The sequence below is a fragment of the Oryctolagus cuniculus genome, chromosome 2 (assembly GCF_964237555.1).
Source record: "Oryctolagus cuniculus chromosome 2, mOryCun1.1, whole genome shotgun sequence".
Lineage (NCBI taxonomy): Eukaryota > Metazoa > Chordata > Mammalia > Lagomorpha > Leporidae > Oryctolagus > Oryctolagus cuniculus.
The window spans coordinates 93,043,885-93,061,369 of NC_091433.1; the positions used below are offsets into that span (position 1 = coordinate 93,043,885).

The following is a 17,485-nucleotide window of genomic DNA, read 5'->3' on the forward strand; positions in this document are numbered from 1 at the left end:
CAGAAAGAGAGAGAAAGAGAGAGAGAGAGAGAGAGAGAGATATCTTCCATCCACTGATTCACTCTTCTAATGACCACAGTCTCCAGGGCTGGGCCAGGCTGAAGCCAGGAGCCAGGAGCTGCATCCAGGTCTCCCACGTGAGTGCAAGGGCCCAAGCACTTGGGCCATCTTCTGCTGCTTTTCCAGGCACATTAGCAGGGAGCTGGATCTGAGGTGCAACAGCTGTGACTGGAACTGGTGCCTATATGGGATGCCAGCATTACAGGCAGTGCCTTTACCCACTACAGCACAGCGCCAGCCCCTGTCATTTCATTTTTTCCCCCCTTAGTATGTTTGTGAGATTCAGTGCTGAAAGGTATAACTTTACACCTTTTATTTTTACTGCTGTATAGTACCCCATTGATTATATCAAAGCTTTGTCCATTTTCCTATTGGAGATGTTACAACTTTGGCTTAATATTAAAAGAAATACCACTATGAATAGTAGTGAACTTGTGTTCTCTTCTATATATATGTGAAGATTTTACAGCTTTGTGGGATTTCTCTCTTTAGAGTATCTTCAGTGTAGTTAGATGTTACACATTGTACCCCAAGTGAATCAGTTCCTCCACATCATCACCAACACTTATTATTGCCAACTTCAATAAAGTTTGTCAGTTGGATGGAAATAAGCTGGTTTTTCCTTATAATTATACTTTGCATTGTCTTGATTACAAATTGTCTATTTTTATCCTTTATACATTTTAAAAATTATTTCTTACTGATTTCTAGAATTAATTTGCTCTAGATAATTAAATTTTCATCACTTGCACATGTTTTTATCTCCTACAGATCTGTTACCTTACCCTTTACTTCTTTTAAAGTTGACAATTTGTGCTTTTTCATGTCTTATTTAAGAAATTATTTCCAGGGTGGGTATTTGGTTTAATGATTAAGACACTGATTGGGACACCCACATCCCATATCTGCATGCCTGTGTTAAGTGTCCCAGCTCTGCTTCCTATTCCAGCTTCTGCTAATGTGTACCCAGAGAAGCAGCAGGTAGTGGCTGAAGTAATTGGATCTCTGCTACTCATGTGTGTGTCCTGGATTGGGTTCCTGGCCCCTAGCTTTGGCCTAGTCCAGTCCCGGCTCTTGCAGGCATTTGGAAGAATTAACCAGCAGATGGGAGCTTGCTTGTGTGAGCACACAAGCTCTTGCTGTCTCCTTCTCTCTAATTAATTAATTAATTAGTTAATCATTTTAAAAAGAAATGTTACCCCATAAGGCTATAAAGTTTCATCTCTCTCTCTTTTTTTTTTTTTTTTTTTTTTTTTGCCAGGCAGAGTGGACAGTGAGAGAGAGAGACAGAGAGAAAGGTCTTCCTTTTTGCCATTGGTTCACCCTCCAATGGCCGCCACGGCTGGCGCGCTGCGGCCGGTGCACCATGCTGATCCGAAGGCAGGAGCCAGGTGCTTCTCCTGGTCTCCCATGGGGTGCAGGGCCCAAGCACCTGGGCCATCCTCCACTGCCTTCCTGGGCCACAGCAGAGAGCTGGCCTGGAAGAGGGGCAACTGAGACAGAATCCAGTGCCCCGACCGGGACTAGAACCTGGTGTGCCGGCGCCACTAGGTGGAGGATTAGCCTATTGAGCCGTGGCACCGGCCTCACTCATTTTCATTATAAAATTTTAATTTTGTTTTGAACATTTAGGTTTCTAATCCACCTAGGATTGATTTTTGTATGGAGTGTTAGGAAGGGGTCCATTGGATTCTGTTTTTGTGTAGATAACTAGTTTACCTACTGCCATTTTGTAATAGTCCATTATTCCACAATGACCTACAATTCTGCCTTCTACAAAGGTCTTCAGAAAGTCCATAGAAATTACATGTAATGAAAAAACTGCATGGGTTTCAAATTTTTCTGCCTTCAAATCAATTTATCTTTTAATTCAATGTTCCCATAAACTTACAAAAAAGTTTATATGTGTGTGTGTGTGTGTGTATCTGAGAAACAAAGACAGAGAAGGACAAAGAGAGCTCCTACTGCTTCATTCCCCAAGTGCTTTGAATGACCCCATGTTGGGAGCCAAAACCAAGAACCAGGAACTTAATCCAAGTCTCCCACATGGATGACAGGAACCCATTCACTTGAACCATCACCACTGCCTCCACAGGTCTGCTTTAGCAGGAAGCTGGAGTCAGGAGCAGACCCAGATATCGAACCCAGGTACCAGTACTGGACGTGGGCACTTTCACTGGTGTCTCAATTGCTAAGCCAGTCACCTGCCCCTCCATGAGCTATTTGAACTACTCTTGAATATCTAAACTTCTCATATTATATGATGGCTTGTTTCTGGACTCTGTTCTGTTGTCTTAGTCTACTTGCTTATTCTTAACCAATACCACATTATGTTATTTTCTGTAGATTTTTAGTAATTTTGATGTTTGGCAGTACAGGCCCTCATACCTTTTTCTTTTTCAGAACTGTATTCTTGGTCACTTGCTTTTTCTTTAAACCCAGAACCTTTGGGGATTGAACTTATGTTGAATCTATTACCAGTTTGAGGATAACTGACATCTTTGTGACAATGAGTGATGCTGTTTATGAACATGTCTTCCCATTTATTAGGTCTTCAATGCTTTTGATTAACTTTTATCATATTCTTCTAAGCATAAAACTATTTGTTTGTTACTCTTAGGGACTTTAGGTTTTTTTGAATGTCTCATAAATACAAGTAAAGATAGGATTTTGAGTTTCTTGGTCATACATATGAATGAAAGTGATTTTTATATGTTGATTCTACTGTCTAATGAAATTCTTATATTCTGATAATATCTGTAGATTCTCTCTTAAGAATGAGATAGAAAACAAATAAAAGCAATTTTGTTTCATTTTATTCAACACCTTCTTTTTCTTCTTAATCAGCATACCTGGTCTTTAAATAAAACTTTAATGGGAAAAAATTTCATGTTGTTGATGATGTAGAGAATGCTTTTGATATTTTACCAATATATTTTAAGGATTGTTGCAGGTTTTTATACCCACCTTTTGTCCAGTTTCTATGTTAAACAAATGTTGGATTTAATCAGCTAGTTTTTCTACCTCCTTTCTATTAATGTGGTAAATTATATTAATGGATTTTTTAAGTTTAGACTTGCATTCTTGGGATAAACTTAACTTGTCACAATGGACTTATTTGTTGTTTTCACATTGTTAGGTTTGCTTTGTTTACTCAAAATATTTTACTTGTGTAATTCAATGGAGATTTTTTTATTTCATACTTTCCTTATCTGATTTTGGAATCAAAATTATACTCTCAATAAAATGAATTGGAGAATAGTGTCTTACCATTCTCAGAAAAAAATTGTGTAAAACTTGCATTTTCTAGTTTTGAAGTTTTAGAGCAGCCCTGTCCATCATGAATTGGCAGGCAGTGTTTTTTCTGAATGATTTATTATTTCAAACATACAACCCTTTAATATAAACTGATGAAATAACCCAAAATAGATATAGCTGAAACAGAAACTATAAATGATAGTAAAAGATATGAAATATGAAATGAGGAATGATGTAGTTAGAGTTCCAGGGAAGAGAACAGAAAGAACTGGAGAAAGACATTTGATGGAAAAGCTGGCTGAACTTTTTTCAAAAGTTATGAAGACATCAGATTTAAAATTAAAAAGAAATCCATCCCCAAAGTATTGTAGTGAAACATGCATATTTCACGAATTCTCTGTGCTTGTGTCTGGTGTGTATAGACTTATCTTTTAGTAATAGTAGCTTCTTTCCACTATTTCTCTTACATACTCTTTCAAACCTCCTGATCATTTCTGATGGTCTTATTCCTTTTCATAATTTCACTTTTTAAAAGATTTATTTATTTATTTGAAAGAGTTACAGAGAGGGAGAGGCAGAGATCTTCCAACCCCCCAGTTCACTCTCCAGATGGCTGCAATGACCAGCACTGGGTTGGGCCAAAGCTTCTTTTGGGTCTCCGAGGTCATTGGCAGGGGCCCAAGCACTTGGTCATTCTTTACTGCTTTTTCCAGGCCACTAGCAAGGAGCTGGATTGGAAGTGGAGTGTCCACAGGGGATGCCGGCATCACAGGCGGTGGCTTTACCCGTAACCCACAGCATTGGCCCCTCCTCTTTAGCTTTTTAAGTTTTCAATCTAGTATATATATATACTATACACACACAAACACACACACACACACACACACACACACACTTTTAATCTGGTAATTCCAATCTGAAATACTTGGATATCTTACTCTGCTCTCTTGTTGTTGCTGTCACTTCTACTGACTGGTGCAACATCAGTTATTTCCCTGTCAATCTCTGTAATGCTGACTTTTGCTTTCATCTGCTCATCTTTGTTTTTAGGTGTCCTGAGTTGAGGTTGTGCTTCTTTAAACTATATATGAGTTTGCTTATGCCAGATTTTCCTTAGCATCGCTTTAATTGTTTAAGTTTTCTTAGACAAACAAAGTTGTAAAAGCTCAACACAAAATCTGTGTACTAAAAGACTGTGGTTGTCGTGGTGGATTTGTTCTGAGAGGAGGAGCATGGTGGGGGCAAGAGGCGCGGAGTCACCACACAGACCCCAGGAGGCAGTATCTGAAGCCATCCAATCACAGCCTGTTGCCAGTCAGGCTCCGTTGCCAGGCGGGTTTCCAAGCCATTCCTGAGTAACTGACGTTTGCTTGCCAGTGGCCATCTTGGCATGGCCTTCTCATTCCACCACATTGTCAGCAATGGTATGGCCAAGAATCATGCCTCCCATTGCTCAAAAATAAACAAAAAGGGGGGAAATGTGGTGGAATGAGAAGGCCATGCCAAGGTGGCTGCTGGCAAGCGAGCATCAGTTACTCAGGAATGGCTTTGAATCCCACCTGGCAACGGAGCCTGCCTGGCAACAGGCTGTGATTGGATGGTTTTGGAAACTACATGGCAAACGAAGCCTGCCTGGCAACAGGCTGTGACTGGTTAGGGCATAAACTGCCCCTTGACCGGGTTGGCTGCCTTCGCTATTTAAGCTGCTGTACCAAATGAAATAAACCAGTCTGCTGGCTGCTTGCCTCTAGCCCGCTTTCATCCGACTCCCTCCTGGGGTCTGTGTGGTGACTCCGTGCCTCTTGCCCCCACCACGCTCCTCCTCTCAGAACGAATCAACCTCAACACATGATGACAGATGTCTAGGCTGTACTTTCTTGTTTTATTATTTTATTTAAAAATTTTTATTTTTTTTATTTAAGAGGTAGAGTTACAGACGGTGAGAGGGAGAGACATACAGGTCTTCCATCTGCTGGTTCACTCCCCAGATGGCCACAGTGGCCAGAGCTGAGCTGATCTGAAGCCAGGAGCCCAGAGCTTCTTCCAGGTCTCCCATGCAGGTGCAGGGGCCTAACGACTTGGGCCATCTTCCACTGTTTTCCCAAACCATAACAGAGAGCTGGGTTGGAAGAGGAGCAGCTGAGACTTGAACTGGGGCCCATATGGGATGCCAGCACTGCAGGGGGAGGATTAACCTGTGCACAGCGCTGGTCCCCAGATTGTGCTTTTTTAAATCCAAAGCACTCAGTTTACTTTGTTAGCAGATGTACTTCTTTTCTTAGCCCAACCTTTTTCTGATTCACCACCTTTCAAAGTTCATGGTGGTTTAACAACTATTTGTCTCCTGATAAATGCCAGGCAGGGCTTTGAATCTGGCACCTCTTGGTACCCATAACTTCTGCATGAACTTCCCACTCTGGTGGATTTCTCTTTCATGTAAGCTTAGCTGTACAATTAGATCCCTTCTCCTCCCCTTAGGATTTCTTTTATTTTATATTAAAAATTTTCAAAATACCCAGTTATCTATATTGCTAGGAATAGAAATCTTACAGATTTTTTTAAAATTTTAAAAAGATTTATTTACTTATTTGAAAGAATTATAGAGAGACATAGAGAGAAAGAGACCTTCCATCTGTTGACTCATTTCCCATATGGCCACAATGGTCAGGGCTGGGCTAGGCCGAAGCCAGGAGCTTCATCCAGGTCACCTATGTGGGTGGAAGGGGACCAAATGCCTGGATCATCTTCCATTACTTTTCCTAGGCCATTAGTGGGGAGATGCATTGGAAGTGGAGCAGCCAGGACACAAATCAGCATCCATATGGGATGCCAGTGTCATGAGCAGCAGCTTTACTTGCTGTGCCACAATGCTGGCCCCTCTGCAATTTTGAACATTATTATTTTGGATGATTCTGGCTTGGGAACTCACAGTATCTGGGTAGATGCTTATTTCTCCATGTCTCCGTTACATTAAACTTCTGTGCATTTATTTGAGTATTGGTGGAGAAGGGGTCATTATAGACCTACAGAAGAAAATAATGAAAATTTCTAACATTCCAAATTATAAAAATTAATGGTATCTTTCTGTATCAGGTAGTAGAACTGCAAAATAGATTATCTGAAGAATCAAAGAAAGCAGATAAATTAGATTTTGAATATAAGCGGCTAAAAGAAAAAGTTGACAGTCTTCAAAAAGAAAAAGATGTGAGTATATGTAATAAAACGTTTTGGTTTGAGCACTGCTAAAATTAGGGCAGTGAAATTTAATTCATCTTTTGACTATTAATTCATTCTATTTGTGATAAAAATGAGAGTTCCTGACTTCTCCTTGTGTTTCAGAAATAGATCTAAAATAAAAACGTTTTTATTTCCATTCTAACTTTTTTTATTCCTTTTCCACTGCTGCTGCCTCTTTTACACTGTTTTGCCCATAGCTAGATTTGTGTAGCTCTTGTTTTTCTGTATGATTGGTTCAGAGGATACTTCTTTCTCTTGGTTACCATGTGTTAAACCTTTTAAAAACACATTTACTTTGTCATGATTTATGAATATTTAAAATATTCTTTGATCATGTATGTCTAATGGGAAGAAAAAGAAATTATTTATCCTGGAGACCTACATCCATAATTAGATAAATTCTGGATTGAAATTGGAATTTTGCTTTTTTTCTTTTCAAAAAAACTTATGTACCATTAAGGTTAGAGTACATAGCTTTGCTTCTTTTATTTGTTTGTGGATAGTGTACAAAGATTACTTTGTACATAGTAATCAGTGTTGTTAAATGGAAAAAACAAAATTAAAAGAAAAAATACTTGATCTTTTTCTTACATTGTGGTTCTTGCAGAAGGAAAGATAAAAAGGTAAAATGTGTAAGTTCACTGTTGTTTACTACTTAGATAAGTTGAAGATTACTGATGAACAAACGTGTTATACAGGAGGCTAACCTGGTTTTTGTTTCTCCAGAGACTACGAACAGAAAGGGATTCCTTAAAGGAAACCATTGAAGAACTTCGATGTGTACAGGCTCAAGAAGGGCAGCTCACAACTCAAGGTAAATACAAGATGATTTATGAGGATACTTCAAAATTTCATGGAAAATGGAATGAAAAAATGATTATTTTGGTGCAAAAATTTGAAATCCATGCATATGGGAGGTCTTCATAAAGTTCATGGTGAATGCATTTTATGAAAAGACTACATGGATTTCAAAGTTCTTGCACCAAAATAAACATTTTTTAATTTATTTATTTGAATGGCAGAGTTACAGAAAGGCAGAGGCATTGAGAAAGGTCTTCTATCCCCTGGTTCTCTCCCAAGATGGCTGCAACAGCGGGAGCTGAGCCAATATGAAGCCAGGAGCCAGGAGCTTCTTCTGGGTCTCCCACATGGGTGCAGGGGCCCAAGGACTTGTTCCATCTTCTATTGCTTTCCCAGGCCACAGCAAAGAGCTGGATCCAAAGTGGAGCAGTTGGGAGTCAAAACGACACCTATGTGGGTTGCTGGTGCTGCAGGCAGCGGCTTTACCTGTTACACCACAGCGCACGCCCCACAAAATAAACATCTTTTAGTTTCATTTTTCTACATATTTTTTAAAGTTCCCTCATATTTCTGATGATATCAGTTAAAATATTAAGTTCACATTTAAGTGATTACACCAGTGGATTGAAATGGAAAAGTGGGGCCAGTGTTGTGGCGCAGTGGGTTAACACCCTGGCCTGAAGCGCCGGCATCCCATCTGGGCGCCGGTTCGAGTCCCAGCTGCTCCACTTCCCATCCAGCTCTATGCTATGGCCTGGGAAGGCAGTAGAAGATGGACCAAGTCCTTGGGCCCCTGCACCCGCATGGGAGACCCTGAAGAAGCTCCAGTTCCTGGCTTCAGATCGGCACAGCTCCTGCTGTTGTGGCCAATTGGGGAGTGAACCAGCAGATGAAGACCTCTCTCTCTCTCTCTCTCTCTCTCGCTCTGCCTCTCCTCTCTCTGTGTAACTCTGACTTTTAAATAAATAAATAAATCTTTAAAGGAAGAAAGATAGAAATGGAAAAGTGGTAAGAGGCAGTAAAACAGATGTTTTTAGCTGTTACCCAGGTTTTATAGGCTACAGTTGTGGGTCTAGATTTGGCTGCCCAATTAAAAGGAATTTTTTTTAAACATTTGAGATTCATTAGTTGAAAAGTATTTGTTAAAAATTATCTCTGTTTACCTGGAAAGTTTTATTCTGAAAACTTCTCATGACTTCCTTAAAGTTTATTAGACTTTTTAAATCAGTGATTTTTAAAATTTTTTCTCAAATGAAATAAGTGGAGTGGGTTTAATTTGGGAATTTGCATTCAAAACCTGTTGTTTGTGACCTGGTGGGGTCAGCACTTGGCCCCTCAGCCATCACGCTGGAGCCTGGGATTTTTGACAGATGACATGTAGCCTTGTTTTGTTCACTTTCACCAGAAACAAGCCCCTAGCATTTCTGTCACTTCCTTTCACCCGTGCTGTTTCCTTCTCTCAAGGCTGCTCTCTTAATTTCATCTTGTAAGCCCCTCTCTGTTGTCGCTGCCCATCAATTCTTTTCTGGCCTCCTTGTCCTGTTTACCTCACTACTCTTTCTCCCATCCTCTTCACCTGTTTCTATACTAGGCTTCTCAAATCCTGATTCAAACAGCCTAAAGTTTTTCTCCGTATTCCAAATAATTAAGGTCAGCTAAAGAAAATATGTATTTTTCTTGATTATCTTCACCAGAAATAAATCATTTCTAATTATAATCAGATCCTCATTGTTGGCCTGGCAATTCTTTCATGTATCTCTAATTAACTCCATAATGGTTTTTCCAAAATTCTAAGAATCTAACCAAAACCTTAACCCCTTTTCTCTTGATGTCTTTTTTTTTTTAGAGATGTATTTATTTATTTGAAAGTCAGAGTTTCACAGAAGAGAGGCAGAGAGAGAGAGAGCGAGAGAGAAAGAGGTCTTCCATTCTATGGTTCACTCCCCAATTGGCTGCCGTCGGAGCTGCGCCAATCTGAAGTCAGGAGCCAGGAGCCTCTTCCGGGTCACCCACGCGGGTGCAGGGGTCTAAGGACTTGGGCCATCTTGTACTGCTTTCCCAGGCGGTAGCAGAGAGGTCAATCGGAAGTGGAGCAGCCAGGACTTGAACCGGCGCCCAGATGGAATGCCGGCGCTTCAGGCCTGGGCGTTAACCCACTGCGCCACAGCTCCGTCCTCTCTTAATTTCTTTATCAAGAAAAGAAGAAAAAATATACATCTCATACATTCTTTTTTTTTTTTTTTTAATTTATTTATTTTTATTTTATTTTTTTTTTTGACAGGCAGAGTGGACAGTGAGAGAGAGAGACAGAGAGAAAGGTCTTCCTTTGCCGTTGGTTCACCCTCCAATGGCCGCCGCGGCCAGCGCGATGCGGCCGGCGCACCGCGCTGATCCGATGGCAGGAGCCAGGACCCAGGTGCTTTTCCTGGTCTCCCATGGGGTGCAGGGCCCAAGCACCTGGGCCATCCTCCACTGCACTCCCTGGCCACAGCAGAGGGCTGGCCTGGAAGAGGGGCAACCGGGACAGAATCCGGCGCCCCGACCGGGACTAGAACCCGGTGTGCCGGCGCCGCTAGGCGGAGGATTAGCCTAGTGAGCCGCGGCGCCGGCCTCATACATTCTTAAATTAGTTTATTTACTGCTTGTCAGATCCTTTGACCTAGGAGTTTTGCTGTAGTAATTTACCCTACCTCTGTTTCTCTCCCTGCCTTTCAAATAAATAAATAAGTAAATCCTTTAAAGAAAATGGAGAGATTTTATTATTCAGGTAATACAAAATTCCATATAACTAAGATGACAGTTCCCATATTTTAAAGTTTCAATGCGATCCCAGTCAAAAGCTCAGCAGACTGTACTAGTTGACAGTGACAAACTTATTCTAAAATTGTGTGAAAAGGCAGAGGAGCCAAAATAATACAAAAAAGCCTTGAAAAAATTGGAAAACTTACATATCTTGATTTTTAAAACTATTATGAAACTACTTTAAGACAGTATTGGACCTTCATAAAGATACAGCATTTGATATAATATACCACAACGATAAAAGGAAATGACAAAAACACATGATACTCTCAGTTGTTTTAGATAAGACACTTGACAAAATGTAACACCTATTTGTGGTTTTTAAAACTCAGTAAACTTGGAAGGGGAGAAATCTTCCTCAACATGATGAAGACTATATATGAAAAACCTATATTTGCCCTCATATTTAATTTTAAAAGATTGAGGTATTCCCCTCTCAGATTAGGAATTAGGCAAATATGCCCTTTCTGTCACTTTTATTCAACATAGTACTGGAAATTCTGGCCAAAAAAAGAAAATTACATGTTTTTGCATGTCCACATAAGAAAGAATGAAGTCAGACCCTTACCTCACACCACGTACAAAAATTAATCAGACTTAAATACTCACATAAGTGCTGAAATTATACAGCTCTGGAATCCTCTTTCCCTTGGAGTGGTGGTGGTGACAGGCCTTGTGCAGTCATGGCCAAGATGGAGGCTTGTGACCTTGATGGCAAGGAGACGGAGGAGCTGCTGACAGCCAGATGCCTTGAGATGGTGCTGCCCATGCTGTGTCCACACTCTCCAAGATTCAAATTGTCCGAACGTCTGTTAGCTGTGTGTGCTCACCGTTGTTAACCAGGCCTAGAAAGAAAGTTCTACAAGGGCAACAAGTGCAAGCCCCTGGACCTGCAGCCCAAGCACGAGGAGAACCTGAAAACCACTCAGCAGCAGCTCAAGGAGCAGCTGTACCCTCTGGGGAAATAGCAGTCAAGGCCTGAGCCCCGTGTGTCAACAGAAACATGAAAGCTTTTAAAAAAATTTTTTTTAGAAGAAAACACAAAGGAAAATCTTTCTGACATTGGATATGGCAGTGGTTCTCTGGAATTGATACCAAAAGCAGAGGCAACAAAAGAAAAAATAGATGAATTGAGCTTCATCAAAATTAAAAACTTTGGTTTCAGAGAAAAAGGTCAATCAAGTGGAGGCAATCCACAGAATAGGGAAAATATAAGCAAGTCATATATCTGCCAGAGCTTATTGTGTGAAAATTTGAAAAATTCTGTAACTCAACAGCAACACAAAACCAATTTACTATGGAAAAAGTACTTGAATACCTAAAGATAATATGCAGGCTGGCGCCACGGCTCAATAGGCTAATCCTCTGCCTTGTGGCGCCAGCACACTGGGTGCTAGTCCCGGTCGGGGCGCCGCATTCTGTCCCGGTTGCCCCTCTTCCAGGCCAGCTCTCTGCTGTGGCCAGGGAGTGCAGTGGAGGATGGCCCAGGTGCTTGGGCCCTGCACCCCATGGGAGACCAGGAGAAGCATCTGGCTCCTGCCTTCAGATCAGCGTGGTGCGCCGGCCGCAGCGCGCCGGCCGTGGCGGCCATTGGAGGGTGAACCAACGGCAAAGGAAGACCTTTCTCTCTGTCTCTCTCTCTCACTGTCCACTCTGCCTGTCAAAAAAAAAAAAAAAAAATTTAAAAAAAATGGTAAAAAAAAATAAAGAGAATATGCAGTGGTCAGTAAGTACATGAGCAGGGACTCAGTGTCATTATTCATTAAAAAAATGCTAATTAAAACCTCAATAAAATATAGTGCCAGTTAGGATGGGTAATACCAAAAACATAAAAGAAAATAAATGTTGGCAAGGATATAGAAACAACCCAAATTTTTGGTAAGAGATGAACATGTGTGTGCATACTATGGAACATTCACTGGCCATGAAAAGCAAAGAAGTTCTGATAAAAACTAACATGTATGAATCTGTAAAACACTGTGTTAAGTGAAGTAAGCTAGACACAAAGTTTCCATGAGTGCGTGTATGTGAGGTGCTTCAAGTGGACAAATCATTGAGACAGAAAGTAGAACATGGTTCCCACAAGAGAAATGGAGTGTTACTTTCAGCTTAATGGTTGTAGAATTTCTGATTTGGGTAATGAGAAAATTTTTAAAATAATGGTGGTGGTACATAACTTTACACTTAAAGTGGTAAGACAATAATATTGTAAGACTACTGTGACATGATCATTTACTTGAGAAAAACTGATTTACCTGTGAAAATTAGTGTTCCCAAGTAGGGTTTCATGTATAACTTGTATCGTTGAGCTAAACTGTGTATTCATGTTTGTGTATTTACAGGGCTAATCCCTCTGGGAAGTCAGGAATCTTCAGACAGTCTGGCAGCAGAGATTGTTACACCTGAGATCAGGTAGGAGCGTGTGATGCTGGCAGTCCTGCACAGGACAACCTGGTTCTCTTGCAGTGTAAAGAAGCCAGTTCTTCATTGTCACTGATAACTTTCAACATGGACTCTGTTAACTCTATGTTCTCAGCATGTTGGAAGCTTTTTTTTTTTTTTTTCAAATTTATATTTATTTTGAAAGATGGGGGAAGGGAGAGACAGAGGGAGAGGGAGAGAGAAAGATTGATCTACCATCTGCTGGTTCATTCCCCAAATGGCTGCAACAGCCAGTTCTGGGTCAGGTGGAAACTAGGAGTCAAAAACTCTATCCTGGTCTCCCACTTGGATGGTGGACACTTGGATCATCTTCTGCTGCCTTCCCAAGCGCATTAGCAAGAAGCTGGATTGGAAGTGGAACAGCCAGCTCTCAAACTAGCACTCTGGCTTAACCAACCCACTGTGCCACAGCACAGGCCCAGAAGCTGTCTTAAACTGACCTAATAGAGAATTGATTTTTTTTTTTTTTTAAGATTTATTTATTTATTTGACAGAGTTACATGGAGAGAGAAGGAAAGGTAGAGAGAGACAGATCTTCCATCCGCTGGTTCATTCACCGGTTGGCCACAACTGCCGGAGCTGCACCGATCCAAAGCCAGGAGCCAGGAGCTTCTTCCGGGTCTCCCACACGGGTGCAGGAGCCAAGGACTTGGACCATCTTCTACTGCTTTCCCAGGCCAAAGCAGAGAGCTGGATCAATAGTGGAGCAGCTGGGACTGGAACTGGTGCCCAAATGGGATGCCTGCACTGCAGGCGGTGGCCTTACCTGCTACGCCACAGCGCCGGCTTTGAGAATTGATTTTTAGTGGGACGATCTTTCACAAGCAAACTAATATATTTTGTGCATAGATATTGTAAACATTTAGCAATAAAAATACTTGACCCAAAAAGACAAGGCTATACTTAACTGGCAGCCTACAAAAAAAATTAATTACTGGGACCTGCACTGTGGTGTAGTGGGTAAAGCCACCGCCTGCAGTGCTGGCATCCCATATGGGCACCAGTTCGAGTCCTGGCTGCTCCACTTCCCATCCAGGTCTTTGTTATGGCCTGGGAAAGCAGTAGAAGATGGCCCAAGGCCTTGGGCCCCTGCACTTGCGTGGGAGACTGGAAGAAGCTCCTGGCTTTTGGCTTCGGCGCAGCTCCGGCCAATGCGACCAATTGGGGAGTGAACCAACAGGTGGAAGACTTTTCTCTCTCTCTGCCTCTCCTTCTCTCTCTGTGTAACTCTGACTTTCAAATAAATAAATGAATCTTTAAAAAAATTAATTACTAACATTTATTTTCTAATCACATGGATTTAAAATATGAACACTGAGTCTAGAAGCATCTTTGTATATGTTTTACTTTACTGCGATCTGATGTGCTACTTTATAATTGAACTGGTAAAATTATTGAGCCAATTAAAATTATGTAAACACTTATAAGTATTTTAGAGAAATAATTTTAGGGGCACTTATTGGTAATGCAGTTGGCTTTCTAATTGTGAAAAGAACAATGATAAAGATTCAGTAAATGTGACTTTTCTAATATGAGTAGGTACAGGTATAAGTTAAAATGCACTCTTATGTCCAGAGGACCTGTCAGGGAAATTAAATGATAAACTGGGTTGAAAATTTTGCAACTTAAGTCATAGACAGTGGGACGGTGGGTTAACATTTAATACATGTCATTGAAGTTAAGGGTGTGGAGGAATTGGAAACCTCATAAACTGGAGGTAAAGTGGTATAAATTTTCTTTTAAACAGATTATCAGAATCTGTTTGGATCTTCTGATCCAGAGATTACTTTTCTACAAGTTAATCTTAAGAGGTTAACCAAGGAGGCACCCAAAAGTGTATTTATAAAGCTGATCATTTTAACATGGTAAAGCCTAAAATTTATATCATGCTCATTAGTTCATTACTTAAATAAGTAATGACTGATTTATATATTTTAATATGTCATTTAAAAATATTAGTATATAATTAATATGAAAAGATCATGAAATTTTAAGTATAAATAGCAGTACTAGTGTAACATGTACCAAGTGATCCCATTTCTTAAATATTTGCATGTGTGTGTACATAGACTCAGAAGGTACGTTTCAGCAGTGGTCATATGCCAATTTCAAATTGACTTTCTTTCCATTTCTCTTTTTGCCCTACAATGAGTGTTTACTTTTTGATTGAAAAATATGAACTCAGTGTTGCCTATATATCACATGTATTAAGTTCTGTGTAATTTCTTGAATTGGGTCACAAACCTGATTGTCATCTTTCAGTACAAACAAGAAAATACCAGTTTGTGTATGTGCAGAGAGTTTTGATTATTTTTAAACTTATTTTTATTTTATTTGAAAGAGTTACAGAGAGAGGTAGAGACAGAGAGAGGCCTTTTATCCGCTGGTTCACTCCCCAGTTGGCCGCAACGGCCAGAGCTGTGCCGATCTGAAGCCAGGAGCTTCCTCCAGGTCTTCCACGTAGGTGCAGGGGCCCAAGGACTTGGGCCATCTTCTACTGCTTTCCCAGGCCATAGCATAGAGCAGGATCAGAAGAGGAGCAGCCGGGTCTAGAACCGGCACTCATATGGGATGCCGGCACTTCAGGCCAGGGCTTTAACCCACTGCACCACAGTGCCAGCCCGAGAGTTTTGATTTTTTAAAAAAAATTTTGCTGTGCCTTTTATAGTGTCCTGGGACCCTCTGAAGATGACCCTGTGCAAGAGATCAGACAGTGGCCAAAGCTTAAAGGGACAGAATCCAAAGAAGGCAGTAGCTCTTTTCTCATATTACTCTGTACCTCTGAAAATTAGTTTGAAAGTGGATCTAAGCCCTAATTTCTGCAAAATAAATGCTGTTTTCTATGTTCTACTAAATAAATAAATAACCCTGTGTAAAGAAGTGAATTATACATTCAGTAAATCTATTTTCATACAATAATATGACTTGCACTCTGTCATCCCTGTAGTAAATGTGGTGGCAAGTTCTGTTGCTTTTAACATCTCTCCAGTTTAAGATTTTGGTGTAACACAGAGCCCAGAACAATCTAGTTCAATAATCTAATAGTCTGACTTGTTATAAGAATATAATTTTACCTATATATAGGCATGGGTAGGTTGCATATCTTGATGGCAATCTTCCTTGCGTTTATATCTTTCTACCAAGTAATTGGTAACATAATAATACAGCATTGGAAATCATGTTCACTGGTAAGAACCAAGGAACACATTGTTGAATGCATAGCTTAAATATTTAAATCAGAAAATAGGATTTTGAAGTCTCATTCATTACATATTATGATATTTGAGACTCTATTATCTTCAGATTGTGTATTGTTAAAAAGAAAGTACTTGAGACCCAAAATTAATATTTTAGTAGTTCTGATAGACGCTAAATGCCCTGCAGGTAGTTTGTTTTTCATTTGTGCTCTATGTATTAAATCTGTAACTGCACACAACTAGGTTTTGATATTTATGTTGTATTGATAAAACAGATAATCAGTTTTTATTTTATTCATTCAGGGAGAAACTTATTCGTCTTCAGCATGAGAATAAGATGTTAAAACTTAACCAAGAGGGTTCAGACAATGAAAAAATTGCCTTACTGCAGAGTCTTCTAGATGATGCAAATCTACGTAAGAATGAACTGGAGACAGAGAATAGGTAGAGTATCTGTAGATGGCCTGGTTTAGCCACAGGTTTTCCCTGTTTGCTTTGATTTTGATTTCCTTAAACAGTTGTTAATTGTGTTTTGAAAAGTGGTCTGTGCTATTCTTTTTTAGGAGTACAATAATCCATCTCTCCACTTTCGAACAGATTGACTAAAAAGTGTTGTGTTTCTTTTTAGTAGCACTTATCCTCTATTTTTTTTTAACCAAATGACGAAAACTCTAACATTTATTCTTTCTAATCATTGGTAAAAACTAGAGGACTTTTGAAAACATCATTGCTAACTCACAGTCTTTCACCAGCTGTTTCAATTCATAGTCATCATTAGGTTAATAAAGTTACTCTGTTCTCAAAGGCTGATGTTTCAAAGGCTCTATTGATATGGAGGGAGCAATAGGATCCATCATAATTGAATTGACAAAGCATCTCAGCTGTTACTCATTGTGATCCTATAAGGAAATCACCCCTCTAATGAACCATTCAGTTATTTTGAGAAATTTAGAACCTGGCAATTTTAACAAGAGAATCACTTTTCTGCTTGTAAGTTTTTAGAATATTGTGTTATAACAGGAAATGTCAGTTACTTTAAAATCAGTAACTGACAAGGGCTACTTTTTAATATTTTGTTGTGACTGTCTTTTGGCTCTTTCCTTTTGTTTTTTCTTAAGATTGATTTATTTATTTGAAAGGCAGAGTTACAGAGAGAAGAGAGCGAGAAAGAGATCTTCCGTCTGCTGGTTCACTTCCCATATGGCCACGGCAAAAGCCAGGAGCCCAGAGCTTCATCTGGATTTGCTGTGTGGTTGTCAGGGGCCCAAGCTCTCAGGCTATCTTCTGCTGCCTTCCCAGGCACATTACCAGGGTGCTGGATAGGAAATAGAGCAGCCAGGACTGTAACCAGTGCTCGTATGGGATGCCGGCATCACTGGTGGCAACTTATCCACTGTGCCACAAACCGGCCCCCTGTTTTCCTTTTTGGAAATATTTATTAGGTAGCAAGCAGATAATGTCATTCCTTTTTCTTACTGCTATGATAATTCTGTTACTTTTAAGGATTTTGGCATTTTTATGTCAAATACGATATCAGGCATAGTTTGCCTGACATTATAGATTCTTTCTTTATTTTGTCTGATTGATTTGGTATTTCCCAGATGACAATCAGCTTTGTGAGTCGAAATTACTCTGACAGTTTTGCATGTATAGCTCTTCTTCATGTGGCTTTTTATTTTAAAGCCATT

At 40.1% G+C, this 17,485-nt stretch overlaps 1 protein-coding gene across 3 annotated transcripts in view; it reads left to right on the plus strand.

The window, feature by feature from the left end:
• HOOK3 (hook microtubule tethering protein 3) overlaps positions 1-17,485 on the plus strand; it is a 127,148-nt gene that overhangs the window by 71,319 nt on the left and 38,344 nt on the right. For 2 of the 3 annotated variants that reach the window (XM_002720760.5, XM_051832317.2), the window contains exons 12-15: positions 6,412-6,522; positions 7,282-7,369; positions 12,501-12,570; positions 16,101-16,241. In XM_002720760.5, the coding sequence (XP_002720806.1) occupies positions 6,412-6,522; positions 7,282-7,369; positions 12,501-12,570; positions 16,101-16,241 (410 nt within the window). The remainder of the gene's footprint in view (positions 1-6,411; positions 6,523-7,281; positions 7,370-12,500; positions 12,571-16,100; positions 16,242-17,485) is intronic. The other variant, XM_051832316.2, reaches the window with a different exon arrangement.